This window comes from Fusarium keratoplasticum, chromosome 4 (genome assembly GCF_025433545.1).
Source record: "Fusarium keratoplasticum isolate Fu6.1 chromosome 4, whole genome shotgun sequence".
In the NCBI taxonomy this organism is placed as follows: domain Eukaryota; kingdom Fungi; phylum Ascomycota; class Sordariomycetes; order Hypocreales; family Nectriaceae; genus Fusarium; species Fusarium keratoplasticum.
This window is the reverse complement of record NC_070532.1, coordinates 2188031-2200919: the sequence shown is the minus strand read 5'-3', so window position 1 is coordinate 2200919 and position 12889 is coordinate 2188031. Positions and strand designations below refer to the sequence as shown.

At 54.1% G+C, this 12889-nt stretch overlaps 2 protein-coding genes and 1 pseudogene across 3 annotated transcripts, besides 1 other annotated feature; 1 reads left to right on the top strand and 2 right to left on the bottom strand.

Annotated features, from left to right (window-relative positions):
• Window positions 1-176: 176 nt before the first annotated feature.
• NCS57_00575500 (Glucosamine 6-phosphate N-acetyltransferase) lies at window positions 177-983 on the bottom strand (the record flags this gene model as incomplete). Its single annotated transcript, XM_053055665.1, has 1 exon — window positions 177-983. One exon carries the CDS (start codon window positions 981-983, stop codon window positions 177-179), a length of 807 nt encoding a protein of 268 aa, XP_052914620.1.
• Window positions 984-1928: 945 nt separating this feature from the next.
• NCS57_00575400 lies at window positions 1929-2706 on the bottom strand (annotated as a pseudogene). Its single transcript has 2 exons — window positions 2465-2706; window positions 1929-2412 (listed from the first exon to the last, which is right to left on the bottom strand).
• Window positions 1929-2706: a sequence feature.
• A 3080-nt stretch (window positions 2707-5786) lies between these two features.
• NCS57_00575300 (uncharacterized protein) lies at window positions 5787-11930 on the top strand (the record flags this gene model as incomplete). The annotated part of the gene is made up of 2 exons (XM_053055664.1): window positions 5787-11298; window positions 11350-11930. 2 exons carry the CDS (start codon window positions 5787-5789, stop codon window positions 11928-11930), a joined length of 6093 nt encoding a protein of 2030 aa, XP_052914619.1.
• Window positions 11931-12889: the final 959 nt, after the last annotated feature.

Below are 12889 nucleotides of genomic sequence, written 5' to 3'. Positions count from 1 at the left end.
ACTCTAATGCGTGCTCTCGTCTCGTGTGATGACTCTTTGTGTATCAGGGCTTTCTGAAAATGCTAAAGACCGCTCTCTCATTTTTGCTGTTCCCATGTCAAGCCTTGCACCCCTCTCGATTTAACACCGTCGTTCACAACGGGAGAAGGAAGTTGGGACTGGGTAAAGACATCATCCTATGCAATGTCCAATCGCCGAAACATGCCGACATGGGGCATACCCTCCTCCCACCATGTGCCCATACCCTCATCCAGCTCGAAGCCCCATTTCTTCCAGACATCCACGACCTGCTTCTGGGCGTGGACACACACCAAGCCTTTCCATGTGGGGATCTCCTTGTCACTGGCAGCCCCCAGTTGCTTCATGCCGACCTCCTTGATGCTGGGGTCAAAGTAGGATGGATTCGACTTGATCCAGGAGAGTGCTGCATTGACAACCTGCCCAGCGATACGGTGGCCTCGGAACTCCTTGATGACTGCCAAGCGTCCCAATTTCACGTACGGCTCCTGGCCATCATGGAAGGTGGTTTCTCGTTCGATGATGTAGGGTGGTCTTCCGACGCCTCCCGTCAAGACCATGTGGTTCTGTTCCCCATCATTGTCCTGTAGCCTCCCATCGATGTATCTGCCACCATCCTGAGGGTGCGGATCGTGAGGGAAGGGAACGAGTCGTATGGTTCCGATGGGTGTTGAACGGGTCGAGCTCTTCCGGTGCTGCAATACGTTGCCTGCCTTGTCTAGGATCTCAGGCTCCTCCGTCTTCTTGACGCTGGCGTAGATGACCCAGTGGCATGATCGGTTGTCATCAGAGTCGAATTCATTCTCAGCCGGGACCTTTTGCTCTTGGACAAAGACGCTTTGCCGGACCTCCATGGCGTCGAGGAAGGTTTGAGGGATGGTGCTTGGTTGCTGGTCCAAAGGGAGCCCGCGCTGGAACTCTTCGACCTTGCCAGGCTCGAGCAAGGAGATGAAAGGTGTAGCCATGGTTGTTTGCTGTCTGCGGTGGAGCAAGATGAATTCAGAATCGTTTGGAAATACTCTAAAAGTTTGGAAGATAAGACTGGTCAAGATCGGGTCTTGGGCGTGGGAAGTGAGCTTTAAGGGAGCTGTATCAGTTGATGGAAGGAACAAGTTCCCTGGAAATTTTGCCAGGCAAGAGAGAGCCGGTTTTAGGATCGACTGGATCCAAAACCCAAAGAGGCAAGGACCCCAACGAAGTCTTGGGTGAGATGATGAGAAAAGGATGGGATAGAAAGGCACAGAGAGCAAGGAATCCTAGTTCTGCCTGCACAAAATATGCGGCTCTGTAACATATCGCATCGCGCTCGTTTTTGGAGGCAACAATGATGTCAGTTCGTGGCGTGGGGCAACAAGTGAAAGCCAGCCCAGGTTACAAGAGACATGGACCTTGAGAGCTAATATAGTTCCGATGATAGGCAGCGTGCCTTATCGATTGGCTTAGGCTCAAGGGTCTATCAATTCGGTGTCCTTGGCCGGAGCATTCTATCTCCTATGCCTGTACTACATAGGACCGCGGCAGTAGTAGGACCAAATATTCCGAGTTGTGGGCCTGCGATGAGGTTAACCAACAAAGCCCTTGCTTAACATTGGATCCAAACATCCATGACTTGGCCCACATGATATGTATGTACTTCAAATCATGGATCCACCCCTATCGTAGGCCAGTTGAGTTGGTGAGCACTGATAACAAATTCATGTCCGCCTCAACAGGTCACATAGGCCCCCCATTGGCTACGTTCTTCTAGCAAATAGAACAGCATCGTTCGAGTTCAGAACTCTAATGTATTACTATCTCCTTTCGGCTATGGGAGGACAGGGAGTCTCTTGTGGTAGAGAACCCGAACCCTCGACCCATTTCCTCAGGGGCCACTCGTCATCTCACACCACGCACGCAAATGAGGCCGAAACTTAGACGGCAGCCTTACCCAGGTTATTGTCAAAGTTGTCATCCTTGAAGGGCACATTGGCGTCACCGAAATCCGTGTTGGTCAGCGCAGTGCGGGCAGCATCAGTGAGGCTCTCCCAGGCCACCAGGGGCTGCTGGCCACCCTTTTCGTTGGTGAAGACGATGTGGTGGTTGACGGGCCAGGAGGCAGTATAGCCCGCGAGGGGGCTGTTGCCTGAGAAGGTACCTGAAGTTCGGGCCTCGTATCCGCTGTGCTGGGAAACGGCCATGCCGACGACGCTAGCACTGGTGCTCTGGCTTGAGAGCCAGATGACAATGTTCTCCCAGTCGTGGCGATGTCCCAGTCCGGTCGATGGCGAATCCTTGGGCATGTACCAGGAGTACATGATGGCATAACGGCCGTTGTACGTCTTGCCGCGGACGTAAACCTGGCCAGTGCTCTTGCTGCAGCCTCCGTTGGAAGAGCCGCTAGTTGCCAATCCCCCGCTAGAAGTCGGGTCAGCTTCAGTCATTGAGTCCGGGTGTATTCGCGACATACCCGGTGTTGCCGCTGGCGTCGACAGCTGGGAAGGGAACACAGCCGTTGAAGACCTTTAGGAACGGCTTGTACTTGAGGTAGAGCGAGCCAGCTGTTCCCGAAGGGACGGTCTCTGGAAACCCGACAACGGCGTCATGGTTGATGACGCTGCGCTTTTCGAGGGGAGAGCCAGAGACGGCCGAGGCACACACGGCCAGACCGGAGAGGAGTCGGGTGACAAGAACCATGATGCCGTTTGTATCCTAATAGTTGTTCGTAAGTATCATGGTGAAATTTAACAGTAGGCGTTAGGGTAATTACCTCGGATTCGAGATAATGCTTTGAGGGGCTGTGTTGAGCTTTGGGTAGCTGTGCAGAGTCTCGATGAGCACTTAAGTCGGGGGAAGTTGTCTCTTTAATAGAACGGCATGCTCTCTTAAGGGTCCATATAGCATATCGGACCCTGGATTAACACGAGGGCACATGGGAGCATGGAATTGGCGGATCGTGAGAGATTCCCGTCCGTAGCGTGGAGGTTGCTGGTGTTGATTGCCTCATCGGGAACTATGGACCGGCCGCATTGGCCCCGATGTAACAACCAGGAGTGGGGGGGTTTGGTGAAGTCGACAGCGAAGCTCCGGCCCGTGGACTGATGGCGGAGTCGAGCTGGGCTGGGGATCAGCTTGGCCGGCTCTTGGGGCAGGCTGGACTATGGTGATTCCCCTCTTAAGGACAAGGGTTGCGGCTATGTAGGAAGCTGTCGGTGAGCTTGCGCGGAGTAGGATGGCTTTTGGGACATGTTCCTGAGACTAGGTCGGTTTTTGACTGGTGGAAAGAGATGAAGAGAACCAGCTCTAGCACGGACTGAGAATAGTCAGTTCTAGTTTACCTATTCCATAGTCGAGCTGTTTCTTGGATGCGCAACACCATGCGCATTAAACAATGAGGGGTTAGGACCTCATTGTGCCAAACATCCGTAGCCCTCCCACATCCCGAGAAAAGCAATACGCGATAAAACACTTCAATTAAATCTCCGACAGGGCATAATTTCGTCCTGACCATCGATAGGTCTCTATGGTTGTTGCCGTGAATTTCTGTTGTGACTATATAGGGTAGCTCGGGGCAAGACATGAAGCTATCTCCATCGGAAGTCTAGCGTTGATAAGGAATTATTTCGCGGGTTGAATGACTGCCTGCCTAGACAGTGGTATTCTTAGTACATATGAATTGATACCTTGTTACTTGGGTCGTTGAAACCAACCCTCAAGGCTGATGATATCAGACATATTGAGTTCAATCGTGGTCACATGAAAACATCAAACCTTGACCAGGGCTGTAACGGTATGATCTACACAGCGCCTAGTGTTTCGAGACGAGACGAACCAACGCAACTGGTCAGCTTAACCTAATCGAGCGGCGCGATGCATGCATGTGTCAGACACTGGAGTGGTACAGAATCGACAACAGAGATGTTGCGCGGCAGCCACCGTGTCACGCTTCCACGAGCCGCCACGACAGAGACGAAGACAGAGACCTGGAACCAGATCATCTTCATCCCTGGGGGGGATCACAGCCCGAGTCAAGCTTGACGCAGGGTTGACGCAGGGATGAAACAGAGAATTCTTTGTGAACCTGTATTGTGTGTGCTGTCTCGGAGTCAGCGGCTTGGAATCCAATTCCGTTGGCGGCGATGCCCTGGATTCGCCCTATCGAGAAGATGGTTGCGTCTATCCTAAAGGGGACCAGGCACTCGATGCCTCGATAAAGTATACATATACGAAACTCTGGGAGGCGCACACTGAGCACTTGGTATACCTGCGATTGGCGACTTGGCGGCGACACTCGGGAGCCGCCGCATGAGACATGGCATTCCCGTTGACGATCAAAGTGGAGGCGGGACAAATCGAGAGTCGTTGTTGGTGAATAGCAAAGCTCCAGGGGGGCCTATTGTTCTTGAGTGAATGTGCAGACCTTCTCGCAATATGAGTGATGGTTGGGAATGGAAATGATGCATTAGATACAAACCCTGCAGATGGAGATGGTCTCCCTCCTTTGGATTGGCGGGCCGTATTACAGTCCATAGATGCCTGGGTTGGTACGGATACCGGACACTTTATCAAACAGCCCGCACGGCCCGTGGTACCGTGCTGCAACAGGCAGGTATCCATATGTGTTGAAGTATGGATCTCAGGTTGACGGTTTAAGTTGCCGTGGCCGTTTGAACGAGTTGCAGCGGCCGACTTGCACAACACAAGCTTTGTGTGCCTGTGCCTGTACCTGTGCGTCGCGTTGCAGCTCCAGCGGCGCGGCGCTCGTGCAGTGAATGGATGGATGGAGTGCAGGGCCCCAGGGGGACGGTAGCCTCTAAACCAAAGACGCCGTAGTCGACTTGTCGATCCACGCCCATGCCATCCCACGTACCGCGCGGTGGGTGGTATCGGATTGGGCCAGTGAAGCCCAAACCCGGGGCCAGGAAAGCTAAAAAGCAATTATTCTGTATTAGAAGATGGAGCATTCCCTCTGGTCCCCTTCAGGCTCCCCTTCGACTTGTATTGGAAACCTTGCGGATGGGAGATTGTAGACGTCAAACCCTGGCCCGGCAATCAAGAAATCTCTTCATTATCCCATTTCCGAGGCGCAATATCCTCCCCACGGATACCTATCTGGGTAACCTATTCATCACTCTCGCTCGCTCGCTCGCTTCCGTCCTTCACCCTCGCCCCGTCCAGCCACCCCGAACCGGCGTCAACCCCCCTCCCTCTCTGAGAAAAAGGCTGAGGCCACCCCTCGATCTAGAACCCTTGTCAACTGGAACCAGCCAGCCCGCAGCTATTTCGCGTTTGTACTCAGGGGGTTCGAATTTGAGCAGGTTGCCAGCTGCAGCCAAACAGCGCCTTTTGGATTTCTGGCAACAACGTCTGTCTGTCTGTCTGGAATCAAACGATCCGACATCCTTCTGCGAAGCCCCGTCCCGAATTCAAGGCCGAATCCGATATCCACATCCACCTCCGTGCACCCTCAATCCTGTGCTGGCGCTGCGGGAATCACCATCCATGAGCCCGCAATTGGTTGACGGGGCCCCTCTCCACCAGCTCCCATCGCTACGCCGAGAGCCTTGAGATGATCTCTTGATGCATCCTGCGAATCTACAAACACCACAGTCTCGCACCACCCGCCCGCCTCCTATCTCCCGACCCGTCCAGAACCCCCCCGTACCTCTCGCCGTTGCCGACCCCCAGCTGCGACCCTCGGCCACGCCCAGCTGCGGCGGCCCGCCAACTTATCTCCATCTCCAGAAACAGAAACATCCTCCTCGACCTGGACCGACCTCGTGTGATCTTCAATGCCCTGGCAGCCTCTCCCCCGCATCGCGTTCGCCGTTGCGACCTACCCGTTCCCGGCCTCCAGCCCGGCCGACCTCCCCCTCGAGATTGGCGATGAGCTCTACATCATCGAAGAGACCCCGGACGGCAACTGGCTGCGCGGCTACCTCGTAGCTCCTCCCAGTCTGCTGGCTGGCCTGACCTCGGTCAAAGGTCGGACCCTCGAGGCGCGCGTCTTCAGCGGCATCTTCCCCCGGAGCTGCGTCGAGGTTCGTGAGATGCTTGGCGAGTCAGAGAATGGCGACGAAATCGACGACCTAGCGAGCGATGGTGCCCCCGGCGATGTAGACGTGCCACGCGCGAGCGACTCCGCCAAGAGCGGCGTGACTAGTGTAGCAGAGCGCAAGAGACGAAAGGATGCAGACCGTTCGACCACCTCGAGCAGGGCGAGAACGCCCTTCAGGGAGCTCCCCAACGGAACTCTGGGAAACCTATCTGTGCCTATCAGGAGAGACCCCGACGCGCCGCGACCTGCTGCACCCGTTCCCATGCTGAAGATTGGAGACGAAACCCCAACTTCGCTGTCCGAGCCCTTGATCGACGAGATCGCCTCGTGTCTAAGGGAATGGCATTCTACAAACTTGCACGAGCTCCTCCTCTCTAGACAGTATGGACGATTAGACCAGCTCTCCCAGCTCATCACCACACTCAATCTGCACCGCCAACAATTCCTCTACAATGTCCTTACTTCACACGAATACGACCGCCTACGCGAAAAGACTGTCTGGGATCTTGTGAGGGTGAATAAACTATGTGGAGGAGAGGTCATTGTGCGCGATCCAGAAGCTCGTGGCAGGGTCTTGACAGCCGACGACTGCATTGTCAAGGTGACCAAGCTACAGTCCGTCATGAGCCTTTTGGATGAGCCTCCACAATCGACAGTCGAATTGTCCGCTCTTCACCATCTCTTGATAGATATCAAGGGCTTCGCGGGAGCTTCGACCGAAGAGACGTCTCTTGTCTTCTACCTCGTCAGCAAGCCTCAATACGGCGATCCCTTTAGCTTGTCCGAAGGCTTCTGTGTCACGATCCCCTCAGGCGGCACCATTGGCAGCTTGGCCAAGAACGCCCAAACCAAGACCCTCTTTACCGATCTCTCCTCCCAGGACGTTGGCGATTTACCCTCGGCAGAATCAGAGCTGTTCCTCGTCGTCAAGGTATTAGCCTCGCAGCAGATTCTACCGGCCAAGCCGCCCTCTCGATCGGGAACCGCCCCTTCAGCCTCCTACTCCAGGGATCCGATGAAGCCAAATTCTTCCAGCGGGATGAAGTCTTCTAGAAGAAGTCTCATGTGGGGTGGCAAGAACTCAAGATCTGGCTTCTCAAGGGGCTCCCCTGCGACACGCATGGACTCGGTTGCTGAGCAGGAGGGACGGCCTTCAACAACAGGCGACAGTCGGGATGGCCCACCAAGTACTTCTGGTTCCAAGACTGGTGCTTGCCCAGAAGGTGCACAAATGGCAGACCGTGCTATTGGCGTGGGTGTTCTACGGCTGAATGCGATCATGAAGCAGGATGAGGAGGTTGAACATCTGGTGAATATTTGGTCGGCATCAGCCAGACATGCAGGCGAAAAGGACGCCGATGACTGGGAGCCACTAGTAAAGGAGCTGTTGGATAGCTCATCGGGACACTACGAAAAGTCACGAAGGGGAGAGCGATTACAGCTTCAACTAAAGAGCTTCAACCATCCCGACGCAGATATTCTCATCAAGGCGACACCGACCATGCTCTCAGGCGTGGTTAAGACGAGCAAGATGGGCTTCTCCGGCGCCCCGACGAGGCCACGTTCGGATATCTATTTGACCTTGGACGACGCCGCCTTGGGGAAGCAGAACCTATTATCGCGTTATGGCGGTAGTGCGACAACTATGCCTGGTAGTCTTCACGCAAGCAACCTGCAAATAACCCTTGAAGTCAGGAAACCTTCGGGCGAACGAATCGAAAACTGCATCTTTGCCTCATCCAACACAGATGGCTTGAGCACCTTCAAGTCGATAGCAACAGAACGAGGGGAGCCCTGGAAGCAGACACTCCGGCTTTCTCTGTTACCGAACGACGTCTCGCAGGCCCACGTCGTCATGTACATATCCGACATGCCCAACCCGCCATTTGCCGTTGCTCACATACCACTATGGGATCACGGCGCGTTCATCCGGGACGGTCTACACGGTCTCTTGCTCTATAAGATAGACGAGTACACTTCAACTGCAGTTCCTGGGCCTAGCGGAAAGGGCGGCTACCTCTCGCTTCAATGGAGCCCCCAGGGCAAGGATGAGCATTCAACCGACCTGAGTGGACCTTTGGCTGTCCTCCGAGTCAACACATATCTTTGCAGCACGCGCTTCTCACAGGATAGAGTGATATTGGGCCTCTTGAAGTGGAGAGACCTACCTAGAGAAGAGGTTCCCGGAGTGCTTAGACAACTAATCTTTGTGCCAGAGATCGAAGTGGTGAAGCTACTGAACGATGTGTTGGATGGACTGTTTGGGATTCTGGTCGAGTATTCTGGTAGCCACGAGTTCGAGGACCTCGTCTTCACTGCGCTGGTCAGGGTGCTGGGCATCGTCCATGATCGAAGATTCAACCTGGGCCCCTTGGTGGATCACTACGCCGAGAACCAGTTCAACTACCCCTTCGCGACCCCGTGTCTGATGCGATCCTTCACCCGGCTCCTTCAGAACCCAACCGAACCCGAGACAGCCCGGAAGCTACGCGCTACCTTTAAAGTTGTTAGGCACATCCTCAAGTTCATCACGCAGGCCAGAGGTCAACAGAAGGCAAAGGAGGCTGGGGTAGGCATCACATCGACCACAACCGGATTTACTCGTGACCTTCGGGCCATATTCAAGGCCCTCGATGCCATGATGCGCAACTCTGCGCCCGCCCTCGTTGGTAGCCAGACTCTGGCCGTGCAGCACTTCCATACATGGCTGCCCGAACTCGCCGGCCTGCTGACGACGGAGGAGACTCTCCACATTGCCATTGACTTTATGGACTCTTGCACCGATGTCAAGGGCAAGCTCATCCTGTACAAGCTTGTGCTCATCATCAACTACGCCAAACTGGACTTGTTCGCCCACCCCGAGCAGAAATCGGCCCTGAGCACCAATACGGTGCGATGGATCACTCCTCACTGGGGCCACACCGAGCAAGTCACGGATCAATGGAGAGACCAGATTCGCTTGTGCTGCTCAGTATTGGCGAGCCAGATCGATTATCTCGGATCTGAGATCCCTGATCATATCTCCAAAATTATTGACTCCTATCTGGCGATTTTGGCTTCCCCTCACAAGCCAAGTGATCGCCTCTCTCTCCTATTCCCATCCTCATACCCGTTCCCCACCAAGCCTGTCGCCGATGATCTCCAGTTTGACGAAGCTCTGGTTGAGCTCTCTGCAGTCCTGTCTGCCGTGTCAAACTCGCCCTCGGGGATGCAACTCGAGCTTGCCGAGGATGACCTGACTACTATTCTAGAGAACCTCCTCCGGGTGCACATGAGCATCCTGAAGGGAGAGGCTTACCCTTCAGAATGGCTGAGCGTGCACATCCACCATCACAAGTCAACCATGCGAACTCTTCAATATCTCGCCAGCACCATGTTGGACTCCTTCCTCCCCGACCCCGACGACGCCGAGAGCTTCAACACCGAGCTGTGGAAGCTCTTCTTCACGACACTCCTCAAGCTAGTGGGCAGCACATCTCTTGCCCTGGAGACATTCCCTGAGCAGAAGCGCAGAGCAGTATGGAAGATTGCGGGCGATGTTCGAGAGCACGGCGCTGAGCTTCTGCGGCGAACTTGGGAGGCGATTGGATGGGAGACGACCCCTGACGAGCGGAATCGATACAACTTGTCCAAGATGGGAGGATACCAGGTTCAATATGTCCCGACCCTTGTTGGTCCGATTGTTGAGCTCTGCCTCAGTGTTCACGAGGGTCTTAGACGAATGGCTGTCGAGGTTCTTCAGACCATGATTGTCAGCGAATGGACCTTGAGTGAGGACCTATCAGTGATCCAGACCGAGACGATCGACCGATTGGATCTCTTCTTCAAGGAGAAGCCACTGACTGAGAGCATCCTCCAGAAGCTGTTCATCGGGGAGCTTCTGGAACGATTTGAGGTTCTTTCAGAGGTACCCGACGAGCCATTGTACACTGCCCTACGCGAGTTTGTGGGAACTATCGACGAGTTCTTGGACCTCCTGGTTGCGGTCCACAGCAGCGACGACACCGGAGAAGCATCCCACCTCATCAACCGCCTGCGTCTTATGGAGTTCCTACGCGACATGCAGAAGGAGGAGATCTTTGTCCGCTACGTCCACCAGCTTGCAGACTTGCAGGCCGAGTCGAGGAATCACACCGAGGCTGGCTTGGCTCTACGCCTCCACGCTGACCTGTACGAATGGGATCCGACAAGTCAAACACCCGCCCTGCCCGACCCAGAGTTCCCTGCGCAGACACAGTTTGAGCGCAAGGAGAGGATCTACTTTGACATGATTAAGCACTTTGAGGAAGGCGAGTCGTGGAGCCACGCCCTGGCAGCGTACAAGGAGTTGCAGGCACAGTACGAGACCAACATCTTTGACTTTGCCAAGCTCGCTAGGACCGAGCGGGCGATTGCGACGATATACGAGACCATCTCCAAGAGCGACAAGCTTATCCCCAAGTACTTCAAGGTTGTCTACAAGGGCCTCGGGTTCGCGGCCAACCTGCGTGACAAGGAGTATATCTACGAGGGCTCGCCTAGTGAGCGTGCCTCGGCATTTACGGACCGCATGCAGGAGCAGTATCCCGCGGCTCAGATCGTCACTGGAGGCGATGTGGACGATGTTGAGGGACAGTTCTTGGTTATATCAGCTGTTACACCTCATCGCGACCTAACCCATCAAGTCTTCCAGCGGGCTCGAGTGCCCCAGGTGATCAGAGACTTCCTTATCTCGTCGCACCCTCAGACCTTTTCCATCTCAACACGACGCAGCACAACTGGCCCTGTCAAGGAGCATTCTGCCGAGAAGCTGGTGTACACGACTGCCGATGCCTTCCCCACCATCCTTCGACGCAGTGAGGTTGTTGACGTTCAAGAGATCACACTTGATGCGCATGACACGGGTCTGGAGCGCATTGTTCGCAAGACACAGGAGATGACGGCCCTCGAACGTCGGGTTGCCGATGGTGACAATGAACACGCACAGCTTCTCCTGGACGCTGTCAGTATCTCAGTAAACCCCAATTCTGAAAACAGCGTCGCCTGCTACCGCCAACTACTTCCACAACCCAAGGAAGTAGACGAAGACGCGGAGGACGACGATGAGGAAGAAGAGGAGGAAGAGGCCGAGGTGGAGTTGTCTCTCCAGGACAGTGCAATCAAGATGGCACTTGTTGACCATGCCATCATGATCAAGAGGTGTCTGGCAATGTTCTCTCGAAGTTCCAACGAGCTCCTCAACCGACGGCATGATGAGCTGCAGATGTGTATGTTGAACCTTGAGCGAGAAGTCTTCAGATAACTAACACCCTACCCAGACTTTGAGAGCACCTTTGCACCGGAAATTGCGCACTTCACGCCTCCTCAGCCGCAGCGTGAGCAAGTCACAACTCCCTCCCCGACCTGGAGACGATCATCACCATCATCCGAGGGAAGCCCTAGGAACATGAACATTGCCGCTGTCACGACGGAGGAGGCATCGGTGATCCGGCCGGTCTCGAAGCGTGGAACGCGTCTGAGCTTCTTGGGTGGTAAGAAGAAGGAGCCGGAACTACCTGCCGAACCCGAGGAGACGGCCGGAGACATTGAGACGGCTAGCAGCCACAGCCGGTCTCTGAGCCATACACAAAGCAGAGACCACCGACACAGCTTCTTCCGGACACAGTCTCGCGAGGACAAGCACCCCATGTCTCCAGGCGGCTTCAGCAGCCGGGGAAGCTTTGAGCAGATCGGGTTCGGCGACGACAAGGCCGTCGAGACCAAGATTGGGAGCAGCGGCGGCGGAGGCGGCGGGAGTCTCGGCAAGAAGAACAGCGTCCGCAAGAGGTTCAGCATGCTCAAGATCGGACGCAAGAGCAGCAAGGGCAATGGCATGATGGGAAGCCTGGACGAGGAGTAGGACTACTTCCGGGCGTATTTTGGCCGGTACAACGTGGGCTTTGACGACAAGGGAGGTCCCGCCTCTGAGGGGCAGCCGTCCCGTCGATGATGAAGATGGGCTGGAGGTTTTCTTCTTTGTTCCTGTTTCTGAAATTCCTTCTGTACAGACTTTGGCTTCTACACCATGATTAGAGGCGGGCTAAGGCACTTTTTTTTTTGTTGCTAAGAGAGAGAGGCGGTATACTGAGGGAAAGGGAAGGGGGGGATGTACTATGACCAAACTAGAGAAAAAGGTTGGATCACCTTGAAAAGGGGGTAAAAAAGGGGTAAAGGGAGATTTGAGATGTTTGTTGTTGATACCTTCACTGGCCTCCCCCTTCTTCAGGGCCTTTTTTTATTGCTTTTATTGTTTTTCTTCCTCTGCTTCTTGTTCTTCTCCCGCCCTTGTCTTCTTTGTTGCCCTCCCTTTGTCTTTATCCTGTCCCTTTGCGGACTTTTTCTTCGTTTCTTCTTCATTCTTCATTTTCTTTCCTCTTTTTTTTTTTTTTTTTTTTACCATGTAAGCTTGGTGTTCTGGATACCTATGATATTGTAAATGCGTACCTTTAGCCCTCGGAGGCCAATGTCTTCTTATATCAGACTTGTACAATTGATGCCGATGGCCCTTTGAGCCTTCGAGACTTGAACAATTACGCCATAACGCTTGCTTATTGTTTGTGAATATCTGATTCTCATAGAATGCTAGATCTGCTGCTGGAGCCTTGACGCTGGGACTTGATCGGCAGGTAACGTGTGTTTTTTGAGAACCGTTACACGTAAAACACACACACGAGTATCAAGTATTTATGGACTCCTTGTTATCAAGACGGGAATATTGGGTGAGGCTTTGGGTACGTTTCGGCCTATCTAGTCTCTCCACACCTAGATGAATATCAACCTGATCAAAGGCCAACCAGGGACTATTAAAAACAACAACAT